Here is a 21,739-nt window from a genome sequence, read left to right as displayed (position 1 = left end):
TAATATTTTTAGTACAAACAATAGTCTACTTTAAAATTAAACAATAGTCTTCTTTAAAATTAAACAATCGTCTTCTTTAAAATTAAACAATAGTCTACTTTAAAATTAAACAATAGTCTACTTTAAAATTAAACAATAGTCTACTCTAAAATTAAACAATAGTCTTCTTTAAAATTAAACAATCGTCTACTTTAGAATTAAACAATAGCCTTCTTTAAAATTGTTTTGTGTTATTTAAAAATAATAAAACTTTTTTTTTCTATTCTAAAATATGGCTTATATATTGTTAGTACATGAAAAAAAAAAGAATTTACGTCATCAAAATGGTTGCAAGAAAACCCCGGAGACCACGGAAGTGACGTCAAATTGTGTACTTATGACGTGCCCTCTGTTGCCAAGAAGTCCAAGACTACAAGACAAGAAGCCATTTCTTCCGCTCCCACTAAATTATTCTATCATCACCAAACACCCAGAATTGTTCAAAGATGGCGCCAAGCAGACGTCGGCCCACCGCTAGAGGACGGAGGACCACAGTCAGGAGGAGGAGGCCCGCAGCTCGACAGTCGAGAAACAGCTACCAAGGTCGACGAAGGCGCAGCTCCACCCCCAAACGTAAACGCCGGAGCAAACTGCCAGAGTTTGAGTATCCTAAGACAGTCCCAAAGAACATGCAGGACGTCAAGTTCAACTCTTACATCAAGAAGGTGAGTACTTTGGGCGTGTCCTTGGTCAAGATGGTGATTTTTTTCTTAAATGCTAGATCGCTAATGTTATTTCAAGTAGACAAGTAGGCTATACCTACATTAAGACGGTCTGCTTATAAACTATTCTTACATCTAGAAGGCTATAAGTACATCAAGACTGAGAGTTTTTAAGCTATTCGTACACCAAGAAGGTATGTAGGCTATTCGTACATCAAGGTGTGTTGGCTATTCGTACATAAAGACTAAATTGTTACAAAAACAAGGTGAGTGCATTGGGCGAGTCCTTAAACAAGATGATGAGTTGTTTTTAAAAGCTATACCTAGATCTATATCAAGAAGGCTATAGAATCTATATATCAACTAGGCTACATCAAGACGGTCAGTTTTTAATCTATTCTTATATCATGAAGGTGTATATGCTATTTCTACATGAAGACTGACACTTTTTATGCTATTCTTACAACTAGAAGGCGAGTAGGCTATTTCTACATCAAGACGGTCAGTTTTAGGCGATAAATCAAAAGGTAAATACTAAGCTCGGTTTAGTAAATCTTAGATCTAGATTCAAAAGAGTATAGTTCTAATTGAAGATAATTATTATAAAAGATAATCCCAGCAAAGATCAGATCCCGAAGAAGGTGAGGTACTGTAGTCATTACTACATCAAACTATAACATTTGTAAGGAATTCCTACATCAAAAGGTAAGTGCTTAACATCATTCATATACAATATTACTGATTTCTGTGCTTACTGATTTCATTAACTATATCAAGTATGTCAGTCTAGTAGCCTCGTAAAATAGTACAGCAGAACTATTCCAGAGCTTTCCCACAAGATTAAATTGGCATATGTTTTTTGCCTGTAAAGTAATTCTAGGTAGTAAGGTAAAGCTCATCAAAAGGTGCCGTTTAGCTTATTTTACTACGTTTAACTAATTAGGAACGTGGAAAACGTTTGAAGCTTTTATATAGTTGATATTCCTGTCTAAGCTGGAATGGCACACAACCTTTGCTGGCACCATTGTCCTCTGACGTAAACCTATACTGGCATCAATGTGCCCATACTTAAACCTACATGACATCAATGTGCCCATACTTAAACCTACATGACATCAATGTGCCCATACTTAAACCTACATGGCATCAATGTGCCCATATTTAAACCTACATGGCATCAATGTGCCCATATTTAAACCTACATGGCATCAATGTGCCCATACTTAAACCTATATGGCATCAATGTGCCCATACTTAATCCTACATGACATCAATGTGCCCATACTTAAACCTACATGGCATCAATGTGCCCATACTTAAACCTATACTGGCATCAATGTACCCATACCTAAACCTACATGACATCAATGTGCCCATACTTAAACCTATACTGGCATCAATGTGCCCATACTTAATCCTACATGGCATCAATGTGCCCATACTTAAACCTACACTGGCATCAATGTACCCATACCTAAACCTACATGACATCAATGTGCCCATACTTAATCCTACATGACATCAATGTGCCCATAGGTAATCCTACATGGCATCAATGTGCCCATACTTAAACCTACATGACATCAATGTGCCCATACTTAAACCTACATGGCATCAATGTGCCCATACTTAAACCTACATGGCATCAATGTGCCCATACTTAAACCTACATGGCATCAATGTGCCCATACTTAAACCTACATGGCATCAATGTGCCCATACTTAAACCTATATTGCATCAATGTGCCCATACTTAAACCTACATGACATCTATGTGCCCATACTTAAACCTACATGGCATCAATGTGCCCATACTTAATCCTACATGGCATCAATGTACCCATACTTAAACCTACATGACATCAATGTGCCCATACTTAAACCTACATGGCATCAATGTGCCCATACTTAAACCTATATTGCATCAATGTGCCCATACTTAAACCTACATGACATCTATGTGCCCATACTTAAACCTACATGGCATCAATGTGCCCATACTTAATCCTACATGGCATCAATGTACCCATACTTAAACCTACATGACATCAATGTGCCCATACTTAATCCTACATGACATCAATGTGCCCATACTTAAACCTACATGGCATCAATGTGCCCATACTTAAACCTACATGTCATCAATGTGCCCATACTTAAACCTACAAGCCATCAATGTGCCCATACTTAAACCTACATGGCATCAATGTGCCCATACTTAAACCTATATTGCATCAATGTGCCCATACTTAAACCTACATGACATCTATGTGCCCATACTTAAACCTACATGGCATCAATGTGCCCATACTTAATCCTACATGGCATCAATGTACCCATACTTAAACCTACATGACATCAATGTGCCCATACTTAATCCTACATGACATCAATGTGCCCATACTTAAACCTATATGACATCAATGTGCCCATACTTAAACCTATATTGCATCAATGTGCCCATACTTAAACTTATATGACATCAATGTGCCCATACTTAAACCTATATGGTGTCAATGTGCCCATACTTATACTTATATGACATCAATGTGCCCATACTTAAACCTACATGACATCAATGTGCCCATACTTAAACCTATATTGCATCAATGTGCCCATACTTAAACTTATATGACATCAATGTGCCCATACTTAAACCTATATTGCATCAATGTGCCCATACTTAAACTTATATGACATCAATGTGCCCATACTTAAACCTACATGACATCAATGTGCCCATACTTAAACCTATATTGCATCAATGTGCCCATACTTAAACTTATATGACATCAATGTGCCCATACTTAAACCTATATGGCATCAATGTGCCTATACTTAAACATACATGACATCAATGTGCCCATACTTAAACCTACATGACATCAATGTACCCATACTTAAACCTATCCTGACATTAATAGCCGAGACTTTTACCTACACTGGCTAGTATCAACAGAATATAACATCCTTTTATTAACGTGAGGCCAGTGTATAACTTAACGATTACTACCTTAGTTAAACTAAAACCTAACTCTACACAAGCTTAAAGTATGCACGGTAATTCGATGCTGGTTTATGTTTTAGCTCTTCCACTAATCTAAACTCGCCAGTGACATAAGATGTAATCCTGACTCTTTTAGTGATAACAGCTATAGTTTTTATCACAGCTATAGTTTGTTTTTATCACAGCTATAATTTTTATCTCAGCTATAGTTTTTATCACGGCTATAGTTTTTATCACAGCTATAGTATTTATCACAGCTATATTTTTTATCACAGCTATATTTTTTATCACAGATATATTTTTATCACAGCTATAGTTTTTATCACAGCTATAATTTTTATCACAGCTATAGTTTTTATCACAGCTATATTTTTATCACAGCTATAGTTTTTATCACAGCTATAATTTTTATCACAGCTATAGTTTTTATCACAGCTATAGATTGTTTTTATCACAGCTATAATTTTTATCACAGCTATAGTTTTTATCACAGCTATAGCTTTTATCACAGCTATAGCTTTTATCACAGCTATAGTTTTTATCACAGTTATAGTTTTTATCACAGCTATAGTTTTTATCACGGCTATAGTTTTTATCACAGTTATAGTTTTTATCACAGCTATAGTTTTTATCACAGCTATAGTTTTTATCACAGCTATAGTTTTTATCACAGCTATAGTTTTTATCACAGTTATAGTTTTTATCACAGCTATAGTTTTTATCACAGCTATAGTTTTTATCACAGCTATAGTTTTTATCACGGCTATAGTTTTTATCACAGTTATAGTTTTTATCACAGCTATAGTTTTTATCACAGCTATAGTTTTTATCACAGTTATAGTTTTTATCACAGCTATAGTTTTTATCACAGCTATAGATTTATCACAGCTATAGCTTTTATCACTGCTATAGCTTTTATCACAGCTATAGTTTTTATCACAGCTATAGTTTTTATCACAGCTATAGTTTAAAAAAATAAAAAAAACCCAAATCAACTGGGGCAGAAACTTCAAGTCATCCCCCACCAAATTGCCTCCCTCCCCGACCAAATTGCCTCCCTCCCCCGACCAAATTGCCTCCCTCCCCCGACCAAATTGCCTCTAACCCCCGACCAAATTGCCTCCCACCCCCGACCAAATTGCCTCCCACCCCCGACCAAATTGCCTCCCTCCCCCGACCAAATTGCCTCCCACCCCCGACCAAATTGCCTCCCTCCCCCGACCAAATTGCCTCCCTCCCCCGACCAAATTGCCTCCCTCCCCCGACCAAATTGCCTCCCTCCGACCAAATTGCCTTTAACCCCCCACCAAATTGCCTCCCACCCCCCACCAAATTGCCTCCCTCCCCCGACCAAATTGCCTCTAACCCCCGACCAAATTGCCTCCCTCCCCCGACCAAATTGCCTCCCTCCGACCAAATTGCCTCCCTCCCCCGACCAAATTGCCTCCCACCCCCCACCAAATTGCCTCCCTCCCCCGACCAAATTGCCTCTAACCCCCGACCAAATTGCCTCCCTCCCCCGACCAAATTGCCTCCCTCCCCAAATTGCCTCCTTCCCCCGAACAAATTGCCTCACAATAAATTATTGAGTCAACCCAGCATTTTGTTCTTTACTTTTAGGTTAGGCATTAACGAATATTTTCGGCTAAATTAGCTTCTCCATAATGTAAAAAGTTCAACTTATACCAATAATGAACTCCTAAATTAATCCCCCCCCTCCCATTGTTTTCTCTAATGATGTGAACTGGTCATCAGGTGTCGAAGCGCATACAGCCCTATCACATCCTGAACGGGAAGTCGGTCAGGATGATAGACGCCCTATTAAAAAACGCCCTGCACAGTATCGCCAACCAAGCCAAAACCAAGATGGGACGGAGGAAAGTTCTCAAGGTATGGGCTCACCTTTTTTTTTTTAGGTCGGGCGGTATCGATACACTTTAGAAAGTAGCACGTTATGTTGGCGGTATCGATACACTATTGAAAGTGGCACATGTTAGGTCGGGCGGTATCGATACACTATTGAAAGTGGCACATGTTAGGTCGGGCGGTATCGATACACTATAGAAAGCGGAACATGTTGAGTTGGGCGGTATCGACACACTATTGAAAGTGGCACATGTTATGTCGGGCGGTATCGACACACTATTGAAAGTGGCACATGCTATGTAGGACGGTATCGATACACTACAGAACGTGATACACATTAGGTAGGGCGGTATCGATACACTATAGATAGTGGCACACGTTAGGTCGTACTGTCGCAATCAGACACAAGCTTCGTTGTACGTTTCTTGGGGGCGGTATCGAAGTACTTTTAGAAGTGGCCACAAGCTGGGCGGTTTCGACCCTGCTGATATCGCAACCCTACATCCGACCCCAATCCCGAACTCTAACCGTTAACTCTAATCTTGTCCCAGCCCTAACGCTAACCGTTATTTTATCCCAGTCCTACTCATGTTCCTAACCTGACCTGATAATGTGTCCACGAAACTGTAGTTCAATCAAATGGATGCACATTTAACCCTTGTTCTAAACCTACCCTAGCATATGCCAACTAACCATATGCCCATAATACAACTAGTATATACCATGCCAACTAACCATATGCCCACCATATGCCCATAATACTACTAGTATATACGATAACGGCACATCGACCCATAATCTTACCCCTAACCAGTACCAACCCCGCGCTTAAATCTTCTCCTTTTTAACCAGATTTTGGTGAAGTTTGGATAATCTTAACCCTAGCCTAATTTAAACCGTTTCACCATACTGTTATAATTCTGCAAATCTTTAAAATTTTGGGTCGACATTATACGGCATCACTTTTTGGGCATTGGGTTAGCGTAAGACAAGGTGTTAGGATTTGGGATGGATGTTTAAAGATGTTGGGATTAGGCATAGATTTTTAAAGGTGTTGGGGGATTAGGCATAGATTTTTAAAGGTGTTGGGATTAGGCATAGATTTTTAAAGGTGTTGGGATTAGGCATAGATTTTTAAAGGTGTTGGGATTAGGCATAGATTTTTAAAGGTGTTGGGATTAGGCATAGATTTTTAAAGGTGTTGGGATTAGGCATAGATTTTTAAAGGTGTTGGGATTAGGCATAGATTTTTAAAGGTGTTGGGATTAGGCATAGATTTTTAAAGGTGTTGGGATTAGGCATAGATTTTTAAAGGTGTTGGGATTAGGCATATATTTTTAAAGGTGTTGGCATTAGGCATAGATTTTTAAAGGTGTTGGGATTAGGCATAGATTTTTAAAGGTGTTGGGATTAGGCATAGATTTTTAAAGGTGTTGGGGGATTAGGCATAGGTTTTTAAAGGTGTTGGGATTAGGCATAGATTTTTAAAGGTGTTGGGATTAGGCATAGATTTTTAAAGGTGTTGGGATTAGGCATAGATTTTTAAAGGTGTTGGGGTATTAGGCATAGATTTTTAAAGGTGTTGGGATTAGGCATAGATTTTTAAAGGTGTTGGGATTAGGCATAGATTTTTAAAGGTGTTGGGATTAGGCATAGATTTTTAAAGGTGTTGGGATTAGGCATAGATTTTTAAAGGTGTTGGGATTAGGCATAGATTTTTAAAGGTGTTGGGATTAGGCATAGATTTTTAAAGGTGTTGGGGGATTAGGCATAGATTTTTAAAGGTGTTGGGGGATAAGGCATAGATTTTTAAAGGTGTTGGGGGATAAGGCATAGATTTTTAAAGGTGTTGGGGGATAAGGCATAGATTTTTAAAGGTGTTGGGATTAGGCATAGATTTTTAAAGGTGTTGGGATTAGGCATAGATTTTTAAAGGTGTTGGGATTAGGCATAGATTTTTAAAGGTGTTGGGATTAGGCATAGATTTTTTTATAGGTGTTAGGATCTGGCATGGATATTTAAAGTAGTTACGATTAGGTATGTATTTTTAAAGGTCTTAGGACTAGCCATAACCTTTTAATTAAAACAAAGAGTGAAGTAAAGATCAAGTTAACTTAAACAATCGGCTCATATCGATTAGCTATACCTTCTTTTTTTTTGTAGAGAAATTCGCGAATGTTATTCCTAGGTCCTGGCTTAACTCCTTTACGCGTAACTTTGTAACTGACCCTAACCTTACCACCAAACCTAACCTTGACCTCTAATTAAACCCTTCTACCAATGGCTCTGTATTGACGAGTTTCGTTGAGCGTATTTGACCAGGATGAAATTCTAGAGCTCACGTTCAAGAGTCGTTAGTGGACTTCACTGAGTTAACTCAGCTCTAATGGGTACCCAGCAGGGTTTTAACTCCCGGGCTCGGGTCTTCATGATGTCACTGAGTTAACTCAGCTCTAATGGGTACCTGCCAGGCTCGATTACCAAGCCCAGGTCTGTAGGACGTCACTGAGCTAACTCAGCTGTAACGGGTACCTGACAGGGATTCGATTTGGGTCTGCAGGTTGTCTCTGAGCCAACTCAGTTCTAATAAGTACTCAATGTGTTTGGCTTCCAGGCTCATTAACCGCATAGTGTTATTCACACGATACATTCATCCACGTCTAAATAAAGCTATATCCCATGCCTAAACTAGCACAGCCAAATTCCAATACCCGAGCCATACATTCTTACTTAATTCTACACAAACAAGGCACACATTGACCTGCACCATTTAAACTGACCCCCTTCCTCCCCAGCCCCCCATCATCACTCGAGCCCTGAGGAAAATGATCCCCAAATCTATCTTGGAAAGAGCCCACGAGCATGCTCAGCGAGCCCTGGACAAGTACGAGTCACGAACAAGGCGGTATTAAACTCCGGTTCTGTTGTCCAGACTTCTTGGACGTTCGCGTAATAGATTAGTAGATCTTCAATAAAGACACCAGGATCCATCTTTCACGTCATCAAGTCTAGTGCTCATCACATGTTTCATGCCCTGAGGATAGAATCAAATTGTGATAGATCAATAGGTGGATATCATCGCAGATTGGTAGAAGTAAATTTGACTCGTATAAAGGTGATTGGTTGAAAAAATGGGCGCGGAAGTGACGTATGCCGACAACATTGATGACTTCATTGACCAGTATGTTGATATCTAGTTTCTTGGCCTTAGGAGTGGGTGAAGTCTGCGGCATGTGTTTTGTGAGTAATGGCACCTACGACATCTTTGTGAAATTGTGACATCTTTGTGAATTTGTGACATCTTTGTGAATTTGTGACATCTTTGTGAATTTGTGACATCTTTGTGAATTTGTGACATCTTTGTGAATGTGCGACATCCGCATTAATTAGACATTGAAATAAACATGCACATAAAGGGACCACAATATTTTCTGATTTTTTTTATGTTGGATGCTAGTTTAATAAATTTAATACGTGTTAGTATGTTGTCATCTTAGAATATATACACTAAGACATAAGTATCTTATACTGAAGGCAGTAACACAAGAAACAGAGTTGGGGTGTTAGGAACACCTGTCTCGTGTGTGATAGGTGCAGGGTGTCTCAATTACCTGTCTTGTGTGTGACAGGTTCAGGCTGTCTCAATTACCTGTCTTGTTTGAGACAGGTGCTGGCTGTCTCAATTACCTGTCTTGTGTGTGACAAGTACAAGGTGTCTCAATTACCTGTCTTGTGTGTGACAGGTGCAGGCTGTCTCAATTACCTGTCTTGTTTGAGACAGGTGCAGGCTGTCTCAATTACCTGTCTTGTGTGTGACAGGTGCAGGCTGTCTCAATTACCTGTCTTGTGTGTGACAGGTTCAGGCTGTCTCAATTACCTGTCTTGTGTGTGACAGGTGCTGGCTGTCTCAATTACCTGTCTTGTTTGAGACAGGTGCTGGCTGTCTCAATTACCTGTCTTGTGTGTGACATATGCAGGGTGTCTCAAATACCTATCTTGTGTGTGACAGGTGCAGGCTGTCTCGAATATACTGTCTTGTTTGAGACAGGATCTAGACACACCTGTCAAAGAGCCCAAAACAAACACAGCCCATATTTACACACAAAAAAACAACAAAACAATCGCCATATTTGTAAACAAATAATACTGTTTGTAAATCTAAGCCCAGTCCCATGAAATCACATCTAAATTCAATCACACGAACGACGCACATCTAAACCCAATAACACACTCATTAAACCAAATCTCATTAATTCACATCTAAATTCAATTAGCCAACGCAATTCTTAATCAAATTACACTAAAGCACACAAATGTCGTCACTAACTTCTTTATAAAACAACCAACTTAATTTACAATTCCTTTCTAAAATTATTTTAATTAATTTTTTCTTCCTGCCTTCAACAAAAAAAAAAAAAATAACCCATACTGCCTCAAGAACGGTTTTGGTTTCTTTGAAATAAACCACGATGGCATTTTTACCCCATAAGCAAGATGATATCTGATCCAAATAGCAAGTATGCATAATGCAAGCTTGATGTTTGAATATTTAATGGGGACTCCATTATTTATAAGCGCAGTTGGTTAAAAGCTGACCTGGGATAAAGTTTCTTCAGACAAGTCTGTATGCTCTTAATGACGTGGATATTGGAAGACCGAGTTTTTGGCATTTAGTTTTAGCTTAATTTACATGGATCTATATTTAAGGGAATACGTATTAATCCGGGTTGTTAAATGTTTAAAATACGAAATGGATTTAAGAATAGGACGGTGTGATTGGGTGGTAGAGCACTCGACAGCTGACTCGAAAGTTCGGATTTTAATCAGGACTTTAGTCTACAGGACGTCCCTGAGTCCACCCAGCTCTGATGGGTACCTGCCTCACGTTAGATAAAGAAGAAACGGCTTGACATGATGCTGAACACATTATCCCCTCATAAGTTGATGTCACATAATATGAACTTTACTTGATTTTTGTTAGGTTAGGTCTAAAAAGGGAATTGTTACTTTTAATGGTATAAAAATATGCTAAAAATGGTTTAAAGCTGGGTTTAAATATCACTAATGTTTTCAAAATGTAGGCCTACTGATTAACAAAGGGTAAATAATTTCAGTAATGATTTTAAACTGCTCTGATTAACAAAGGGTAGGCTATCCAGCACTCATTTGCAAAATGTGCTAGGCTATCTAGCACTCGTCTGTAAAATGTGCTAGGCTATCTAGCACTCGTCTGTAAAATGTGCTAGGCTATCTAGCACTCGTCTGTAAAAAGTGCTAGACTATCCAGAACTCCTCTGTAAAATGTGCTAGGCTACCTAGCACTCGTCTGAAAAAATCACTGATCGAGAAAATATAGGGCTAGGCTCTAGAATCAGTCAGCAAAAAGTAGTGCTTGTCTCTCAGACCGTCTGTCTTGAATATGATGCAATCTGCGAGAGAGGTTTGTTATGAAAATACATAACATGTTTTCACATTATAATACATGACTGCTATTTTCATGACTGCAATTTTTATGACTGCAATTTTCCTGACTGCAAATTTCACATCACAATAAATGACTGCACTTTTCATAGCACTATAGGACTGCAATTTTCGTGACTGCAATTTTCATTGCACAATATGACTGCAAGTTTTATAACACAGTAAATGACTGCGAATTAAATTGCACAATATATCTGCAGTTTTCACATTGAAAATTACAATTCCTGCTTGCACAATAAATACGAAGACAAATACAATGATAAAAAAAAAGTTAAAAACCGAGTTGCAAAGTATGCCTCAGTTGCAAATTCATGGATCATCTATAAATATTTCAACACATAATTAAGATGGCCAAATGGCCTTGGAGCCGCGTCATTAATGATCCATGTTTGCCTCAATGTCCATTAATCAAGGAGAAAGGCCAGCCAATGTTAGCCACAGATTTTTAATGGCTTCCCTAAATGGCTTTTTTTTTTAAGTGGAGGCGTTGGTGGATGGAAAAAATGGAAAAAAGAAAATCGTTATACATGTATGTTGTGTGTGCGTGTTTGTTTGTGTGTCTGTATGTATGTGTGTCTTTATGTTTGTGTGTGTGTGTGTGTGTCTATATGTTGAGTATGTGTAAGAGTTTATATGACTGAGTGTAAATGTGTATGTAAGCGTGTGTGTCTGTATGTGTGTGTCTACGTTTTGAATTTGTGTGTATCTGAGTGTGTACGTGTGAGTGTATGTGAATTTATATGCGTTTATATGATTGTGTAGGTGCCTGCAAGCGTATATGTGAGTGTCTATGTGTTGAGTGTATGTGTCTGAGTTTTAAATGTGTATGTCTGTAACTGTGTGTGTGTGTCTGTATTTGTGTCTATGTGTGCGTGTGTCTGAGTGTATATGTTTCTGTAAGTGTGAGTGTGTGTCTAAAAATATGTATGAGTGTGTGCCTCTATTGGTGTATGTGTAGCATCATCACGCCATCACTGCCCGTCCATTTTGAAATCTTTGGTTGGCGGCACATACCCCAGCAAGGTGTGGGTGGGGGGGGGGAGTGTGGATGGGGGGGTGGACTGGCGGTGATGGTGTAACGATGAAATTTTACTTGATTAGTAAGTTATATTAGAGAAATAAGTTTTATTTAATATTTAGAAGAACATTTTATTTCAGATGTTATATTATTTAAAAAAAAAAAAACCAAAAGCCATATTAAGCATACCTGTTTGCACTATTGTCTATTTAATTTTCACGAAATTGATTTAGAAAACTGTGGTTTAAAAATAATTTAAGATAACGAAAATATAGATTAGTGTTTTCCAGTCTCATTGGCATTACCTCCCTTTGTGTGCATATATATAAATTATGTTTGCATGGTTTCAATTACATTTATTAAAGCTAATGGGGTTTCAGTGAGGTGCATGTTCATAACGAAGTTAATAAATGAGAAAAATATATTACAACAAAATGACATCAAAATGACAACAAAATCACGTCTAAATTCTAAAATGCCAAACTAGAAATTTATGGAAATAGTGGACAAAGTGTGTGTATGTGGGGGGGGGGGGGTGTGGTAGGGAAGGAGAGAGGAAGGAGAAGGAGATCGAGAGAGGATGGAAGGAAGAAACAGGAATAATTGGAGAAGGAATGAGAGGGACGAAGGGAAGGAGGGAGGGAGGGAGTGAAGGGGGAGGTAGAAGAAAAGACAGAAAGAAGCAGAGGGAGATGGTGAAGTGTGGGGTGAAACAGAAGTTGTGAGAGATCCATCCTCCTCTAGAGAAAGTTGAGGACATTTAGGGGAGAAACCTTTCGAAATGTAGTGTGTGTATGTATATGTGCGTGCGTGTGTGTGTGTGCGTGCATGTGTGTGTATGTGTGTGTGTGCGTGCGTGCGTGTGTGTGCGTGCGTGTGTTTGCGCGTGTGCGGAGAAAGAGAGTTAATGTGAACGATAACAGAGAAATAACATAAAATAAGAACATCACTATCAACAGAATAAGTCGTAACAAAACATCAACCAATGTTTCAAGTCTCAACTCTAAAACTGCAAGCGTTATAAAAAAAATCCTTATCCTTTTTTTTAGAACCGTTAACCAATTTTTCCATGCCTAACTATTTTTTAAAATGTCCAAAGTGCTTTTTCACAGGAGTTGAAAGGACTCCAAAAAACTTTTGTTTCTTATGTACGGGGCCAGTGTGGTGTAATCACATTTTGCTAAGCATGGCGCAATATTTATAGGTTAATGGGTGTGTATCCATCTTTAAAACAGTCGACCCGTCCATTCAAGTGTCCGTCCGTCCATCCGTCTATTGGTCCATTCATCCATTCATACATTTATCTATTTGTCCATCCGTCCGTTCGTCCATTTAGCCATTAAACATTTTGTCCATTCCTCCATTCCTCCAATCCTCCATTCGTCCATTCCTTCATTTGTCCATTTTTCCATTCCTCCATTTGTCCATTCGTCCATTCCTACATTTGTCCATTCGTCTATTTGTCCATTTGTCCATTCGTCTATTTGTCCATTTGACCATTCGTCCATTCCTCCATCTGTCCATTTGTCCATTTGTCAATTCGTCAATTCCTCCATTTGTCAATTTATCCATTCGTCTATTTGTCCATTCCTCCATTTGTCCATTCCTCCATTCCTCCATTTGTCCATTTGTCCATTTGTCCATTTGTCCATTTGTCCATTCGTCCATTCGTCCATTCCTCCATTTGTCCATTTGTCCATTCCTCCATTTGTCCATTCGTCCATTCGTCCATTTGTCCATTCGTCCATTTCTCCACTTCTCCATTCGTCCATCCATCCATCCATCCATCCCATAAACTATAACTGCGATATAAAACACCCATCAATTTTTTTACCCCCGCATCACGTGATCCTCTACACATCCTAACCCACTTAACCTAAACGTTTATGAGTGACTCAATGAAGTCAGCCAGTACATATTCTACCACACAAACAGCCCATCCTTTCACTCCATCACCAACCCTTCTTGAGCCGCAGTACTAAAAATACCGGTCAATTTGAGCCGGACTCTGGTCGAACATAAGACTTAAGGGCTGGTCACTGGGTCCGCGGACGTCCAGGGGAGCAATAGCCTTCACATGGGGACTTAAAGTCTTATCCGTGGGCAGCCAGGAGAAAAATCAATGGGATTCTTACACCAGCGAGTTATGGGACTTGGGCTGAAAAGTTTATTTCAATTTTATGGCTGCTAGCCTTGGGCAGATAGGTGAGACAACCAGTTTAGAAAGCCAACCAGGACAACCAGTTTAGAGATCCAGCCACGACAACCAGTTGAGAGAGCCAACCAGGACAACCAGTTTAGAGATCCAGCCACGACAACCAGTTTAGAGAGCAGCCAAGACAACCAGTTTAAGACAACCAGTTTATACTTTTATTTAAGACCAAACGGACATCCAGACAGACCAAATGGACATCCAGACAGACCAACCAGACAGACCAAATGGACATTCAGACAGACCAACCAGACAGACCAAAATGGACATCCAGATAGACCACCCAGACAGACCAAATGGACATCCAGACAGACCAAATGGACATCCAGACAGACCAAATGGACATCCAGACAGACCAAATGTACATCCAGACAGACCAAATGGATATCCAGACAGACCAACCAGACAGACCAAATGGACATTCAGACAGACCAAATGGACATCCAGACAGACCAAATGGACATCCAGACCAAATGGACATCCAGACAGACCATCCAGACAGACCAAATGGACATCCAGACAGACCAAATGGACATCCAGACCAAATGGACATCCAGACAGACCATCCAGACAGACCAAATGGACATCCAGACAGACCAAATGGACATCCAGACAGACCAAATGGACATCCAGACAGACCAAATGGACATCCAGATAGACCAAATGGACATCCAGACAGACCAAATGGACATTCAGACAGACAGACCAACCAGACAGGCCAAATGGACATCCAGACAGACCAAATGGACATCCAGACAGACCAAATGGACATTCAGACAGACAGACCAACCAGACAGGCCAAATGGACATCCAGACAGACCAAATGGACATCTAGGCAGACCAAATGGACATCCAGACAGACTAATTGGACATCCAGACAGACCAAATGGACATCCAGATAGACCAAATGGACATTCAGACAGACAGACCAACCAGACAGGCCAAATGGACATCCAGACAGTCCAAATGGACATCCAGACAGACCAAATCACATCCAGACAGACCAAACGGACATCCAGACAGACCAAATGAGCACCCAGACAGACCAAATGGACATCCAGACAGACCAAATGGACATCCAGACAGACCAAATGGACATCCAGACAGACCAAATGAGCACCCAGACAGACCAAATGGATATCCACACAGACCAAATGGACATCCAGACAGACTAATTGGACATCCAGACAGACCAAATGGACATCCAGATAGACCAAATGGACATTCAGACAGACAGACCAACCAGACAGGCCAAATGGACATCCAGACAGTCCAAATGGACATCCAGACAGACCAAACGGACATCCAGACAGACCAAATCACATCCAGACAGACCAAATCACATCCAGACAGACCAAATGGACGTCCAGACAGACTAAATGGACATCCAGACAGACCAAATGGACATCCAGACAGACCAAATGGACATCCAGACAGACCAAATGGACGTCCAGACAGACCAAACGGACATCCAGACAGACTAAATGGACATCCAGACAGACCAAATGGACATCCAGACAGACCAAATGGACATCCAGACAGACCAAATGGACATCCAGACAGACCAAATTGACAATCAGACAGACCAAATGGACATCAAGACCGACTAAATGGACATCCAGACAGACCAAATGGACATCCAGACAGACCAAATGGACATCCAGACGGACGAAACGGACATCCAGACAGACCAAACGGACATCCAGACAGACTAAATGGATATCCAGACAAATCAAATGGATATCCACACAGACCAAATGGATATCCATATTGACCAAATGGACATCCAGACAGACCAAATGGACATCTAGACAGACCAAATGGACATCCAGACAGACCAAATGGACATCCAGACAGACCAAATGAGCACCCAGACAGACCAAATGGATATCCACACAGACCAAATGGACATCCAGACAGACCAAATAGACATACAGACAGACCAAATGGACATCCAGACAGACCAAATGGACATCCAGACAGACCAAATGGACATCCAGACAGACCAAATGGATATCCACACAGACCAAATGGACATCCAGACAGACCAAATGGACATACAGACAGACCAAATGGACATCCAGACAGACCAAATGGACATCCAGACAGACCTAATGGACATCCAGACAGACCAAATGGACATCCAGACAGACCAAATGGACATCCAGACAGACCAAATGGACATCCAGACAGACCAAATGGACATCCAGACAGACCAAATGGACATCCAGACAGACCAAATGGACATCCAGACAGACCAAATGGACATCCAGACAGACCAAATGGACATCCAGACAGACCAAATGGACATCCAGACAGACCAAATGGACATCCAGACAGACCAAATGGACATCCAGACAGACCAAATGGACATCCAGACAGACCAAATGGACATCCAGACAGACCAAATGGACATCCAGACAGACCAAATGGACATCCAGACAGACCAAATGGACATCCAGACAGACCAAATGGACATCCAGACAGACCAAATGGTCATCCAGACAGACCAAATCACATCCAGACAGACCAAATGGACATCCAGACAGACCAAATGGACATCCAGACAGACCAAATCACATCCAGACAGACCAACAATAGTCGAAAATCAGTGCTTTGATCAGCTGCATGGCTTTCATTATTCGCCCAAACCCTGATTTCTGTACAGGCAGCGTATCCCATCAGAACAGAAAAACCAATTTTCGACCCAGTACCGTCCAGCCTCTACATGGTCCGTATCATCATCGCCGTTACAAATAAACCACCCAGTGATAGAAATTTCACCCAACTACATTAGCCCTGGTGGAATTCCCGTTCAATGTTGTTTGTTCATAATGACTGGCTAGGTTGAATAGGATCGGGAATTTCCATAGAATCCCCGCACAATTTGGTGCGCATCCCTTGGGCTAGAAGCTCAACTGGACAGAAAACAAGATTATTTTTTTTTCGGTTCAGTTTTAGCAGATATTTCGCATGCTTGTTTGTTTGTGCATAACAATTGCTTCATTTCCGCTATTTAAATATTTTACATAGACTGGAATTTTTTTTAAAGCAATTATCGTTACAATGATGGATTCCTATCCTGTAGTGTTTTCTGAAATAATGTAGGGGTTCCATTTTTACAATTGGAGCATTTCTTTAAAAAAATCCAAATAACACCTTCATATATAATCGGTATGAATAATTTCAACAAGTAGTATTTTCGCGACGGGCCGAGGAGGTTCGATATATAGGGACAGCAACTCTTCTAGGAGAGACAACTCCAAAATCAAACAACTGCTGCCTTGTTGTTCTTGGTTGGACAAAGGCTATGGACGCAAATCTAAAAAGAAAAGCAGGCTGAAATCTGAATCAACTGCCTATTTGGCGCTTAAAAATTTAAAACGTATACTTAATTGTGAGGGAGGGAATCCCTTCCAACATTATAATTAAAAACAAAGAAGAAGAAGAAGAAGAAGAAAGGTTATAACGCGCTCAACAAAATGTTAGTAAAACATCCTTAAGTCCACATGGTACTGAGTTGTACGTAACTTACGTTATGAAAACTAAAGGCTCCAGGACAAAGTGCTGACCAGGGGCGTAGCGAGGGGGGGGGGGCGGGGGTGCGGACCGCACCGGGTGACACCATTTAGGGGGGTGACACCAAGGCAAAAAAAAGCAAAATATATACAGAAAAATTTGAGGGGGGGGGGGGTGCAAATCGAAAGTTTGAGGTGGGGGTGCAAATAAAAAATTGAAAGTCCCCAGTAAGGATCGCTACGCCTCTGGGGGGTGACACCATTAAGTGCCGCACCGGGTGACACCCGAACTCGCTACGCCACTGGAGCTGACCACACCATCACTTCATATGATGAGGTCACAGAAACAGGTGAACTCTACTTCACTTGCCATATTGACAGGTTTGAAAAGGGAACTTTACTTTTTCACCAAATGTCAGATGTTTTCAATGCAAAACAACCCATTCTGATATATACGTAGGTGACGTCGATTTGATTGAAAACATTATTTTGATGACAATGTTGACGACTTGACATTTTCGGGGGGAAGGGGGAGCGGACAAAAATTTTCGGGGGGGGGGGGGGGGTGGCGGACACTGTTAAAAATATATATTTTATATATAAATTCCATTTCGTTCGGGGGAGGGGGGCGGGGCGGTAAACTTCCTGGGGGGGGGGGAGGGGGGGAAGCCCCTGAAGAGATGCCTGGAAGAAACAGGTGGGCCTACACATTTATCTGCTCTACTTCCCCTGCCATATTGATCGTTAAATCTGAAAGAGGAATTATTTTTTTGTGGCGAGTATAAAAACGAAAGTCCAACAATACATTTTGATGGAGGTGTAAACATATATCAATGTTATTCAGCATAAACTCGACTTTAAAAACAATTTGTTTATTGCGGGTAACATGATATATTCCACATCACGACATAATACACGCGTCTTACTTTATGTACATTGACAAACGAATTTTTTATTGCAATATTACGACATCAGATGCATGTGGCGTCGGTAGGTCGGGTCTCGCCCCCCCCCCCTCCCTCCCCCACCCTTACGGTCTGACGCCAGAGTCTGTGGAGGTATTATAGGCATGTTTTTCAGAGCTTTTTTGTTTTCAATTTTTTTATTGTTTCGTTAGTAAGTTGTCTTTAAGTGCATAGGGTCATTAAATGCCAAGTGTCATTAAGTGCGAAGTGTCATTTACTTTCAAGTCGCACTGACTGTAAACTGCCATTGATCGCCAAGTGCCACCAAGTGCCGAGTGTCGTTGAATGCAAAGTATCATAGCCGTCAATTATTTTTTATGCCAAGTGTCATTAAGTTTCAAGCCTCATATCGTGCTAAGCAACAAAGTATCAAATGTAATTGTCATAAATCACATGTGTCACTGGGTGTCAGGTGTCATTTGACTACCATGACACATGTGCCCCCCTCCCCCAGTTTCTAAATTCCTCCCCTAGCCCCCCCACTCTATATCATATTCCCGTCTTATGTGATCTTCACTCCCTGTTTTAAAGCCATTCTATTGGCTTAACAACACATCAGCCACAGCTAAAACGATCAGACCTATTGAGGAGCTGATAGGCAGACAAATAGATCCACAGACAGACATCGCTCAGATCAATCAATCATCAGCGTGTGAGGGGGCTGGGCGGCGTGTTAAGGGTTAATGTCTTCTAGCTTGTAAAACATCTAGTTCGGCGGTCAGACGGGGTGGAAAGGCTAAACGTGAGGGTTAAGGAGGGAAAGCGGAGCCATATCGATGATGGCCCGCTCAGTGGGGCCATCTCGCTAGCCGGCTCCAGTGGGGCTACATTGTTGGCTAGTGATGGCCTACTCTAGTTGGGCCATCTCGCTAGCCGGCTCCAGTGGGGCTACATTGTTGGCTAGTGATGGCCTAACTCTAGTTGGGCCATCTCGCTAGCTGGCTCCAGTGGGGCTACATTGTTGGCTAGTGATGGCTCTAGTTGGGCCACCTCGCTAGCCGGCTCCAGTGGGGCTACATTGTTGGCCAGTGATGGCCTACTCTAGTTGGGCCATCTCGCTAGCCGGCTCCAGTGGGACTACATTGTTGGCTAGTGATGGCCTAACTCTAGTTGGGCCATCTCGCTAGCCGGCTCCAGTGGGGCTACATTGTTGGCTAGTGATGGCCTACTCTAGTTGGGCCATCTCACTAGCCGGCTCCAGTGGGGCTACATTGTTGGCTAGTGATGGCCTAACTCTAGTTGGGCCATCTCACTAGCCGGCTCCAGTGGGGCTACATTGTTGGCTAGTGATGGCCTACTCTAGTTGGGCCATCTCGCTAGCTGGCTCCAGGGGGGCTACATTGTTGGCTAGTGATGGCCTACTCTAGTTGGGCCATCTCGCTAGCTGGCTCCAGTGGGGCTACATTGTTGGCTAGTGATGGCCTAACTCTAGTTGGGCCATCTCGCTAGCTGGCTCCAGGGGGGCTACATTGTTGGCTAGTGATGGCCTACTCTAGTTGGGCCATCTCGCTAGCTGGCTCCAGTGGGGCTACATTGTTGGCTAGTGATGGCTCTAGTTGGGCCATCTCTCTAGCCGGCTCCAGTGGGGCTACATTGTTGGCTAGTGATGGCCTACTCTAGTTGGGCCATCTCGCTAGCCGGCTCCAGTGGGGCTACATTGTTGGCTAGTGATGGCTCTAGTTGGGCCATCTCGCTAGCCGGCTCCAGTGGGGCTACATTGTTGGCGAGTGATGGCCTACTCTAGTTGGGCCATCTCGCTAGCTGGCTCCAGTAGGGCTACATTGTTGGCTAGTGATGGCCTAACTCTAGTTGGGCCATCTCGCTAGCCAGCTCCAGTGGGGCTACATTGTTGGCTAGTGATGGCTCTAGTTGGGCCATCTCGCTAGCCGGCTCCAGTGGGGCTACATTGTTGGCTAGTGATGGCCTAACTCTAGTTGGGCCATCTCGCTAGCTGGCTCCAGTGGGGCTACATTGTTGGCTAGTTATGGCCTAACTCTAGTTGGGCCATCTCGCTGAAGAATCAGCTCTAGAGGGCCATAATGTTGGCCGGTGATGATCCACTTTAGATTTGGCCATATCACTGTTGGCCGGCTCTAAAGGGCCATCTCGTTGGCCAGTGATGGCTAAATTTTTTTTGGGCCATGCAGATGGCTGCTGATGATTCCTCCCCCTCCCCCTCCCTACCTTTCTCATCCCCAGGGAGTCAGCTGTAGGGTTTGTTATGGGTTATGTGATCTCCCATAAAGTTTAACACAGAAATAAATGCACTAAGTAGAAGCCTGGGAATTCACGGGGAAAATATTTGTCTGACAGCTGAGTTACACAAAAAAAAAAAATGAGCTAATGCTGTATGAGCAAGCTCTCGGTCCGTGTTCAGTTTTGTTAGGAGTTGGTCTAAGTTTATGTAAGTGATGGTCAGTCAACATGGGAGGGGGGGGGGGGGTGGTAGATTAATGAGGGCTATATTAGAGTGATGGTCTTCATTTATAATGGTGATCTTGTTCTTCATACTAGAGTAAACGACCCTGTTCTTTTTACTGGAGTAAAAGGTCATGCTCTTCATAATACAGTTAACTCCTCTTTATACTAGAGTTACATACCCTGTTCTTCATACTGGAGTTAACGCCCGGAGTCTTTATATTGAAGTTAACGCTCTTATCTATATACTGGACTTAACGTCCCTGTTCTACGTACTGGATTTAACGCCCTTGTTCTTAATACTAGATTTAAAGCCCCTTTTCTTCATACTAGAGTTAACGCCCCTACTGTTTATACTGGAGTTAACGCCCTTGTTCTTCCAAATAGAGTAAACGCCCTTGTTCTTCATACTGGAGTTAACGACCCTGCTCTTTATACTGGAGTTAACGCCCCTGCTCTTTATACTGGAGTTAACGCCCCTGCCCTTTATACTGGAGTTAACGGCCCTGCCCTTTATACTGGAGTTAACGCTCCTGCTCTTTATACTGGAGTT

The 21,739-nt window shown here is 41.6% G+C and overlaps 2 protein-coding genes across 2 annotated transcripts; both read left to right on the top strand.

The window, feature by feature from the left end:
- Positions 1–376: 376 nt before the first annotated feature.
- Positions 377–8,993, top strand: LOC131932686 (uncharacterized). Its single transcript, XM_059289622.1, has 3 exons — positions 377–704; positions 5,464–5,598; positions 8,370–8,993. The coding sequence occupies exons 1-3, from the start codon at positions 486–488 to the stop codon at positions 8,484–8,486; spliced, it is 471 nt and encodes a 156-aa protein (XP_059145605.1). The 5' UTR covers positions 377–485; the 3' UTR covers positions 8,487–8,993.
- Positions 8,994–14,699: 5,706 nt separating this feature from the next.
- On the top strand, positions 14,700–15,317 carry LOC131932682 (TPR-containing protein DDB_G0280363-like). The gene has a single exon (XM_059289618.1). It carries the CDS (start codon positions 14,700–14,702, stop codon positions 15,315–15,317), a length of 618 nt encoding a protein of 205 aa, XP_059145601.1.
- Positions 15,318–21,739: the final 6,422 nt, after the last annotated feature.

This window comes from Physella acuta, unplaced genomic scaffold (assembly GCF_028476545.2).
Source record: "Physella acuta isolate Inbredline_101_S28 unplaced genomic scaffold, ASM2847654v3 ptg002257l, whole genome shotgun sequence".
NCBI lineage: Eukaryota > Metazoa > Mollusca > Gastropoda > Physidae > Physella > Physella acuta.
Note: the sequence above shows the minus strand (reverse complement) of the source record. Positions and strands in the feature narration are given on the sequence as shown.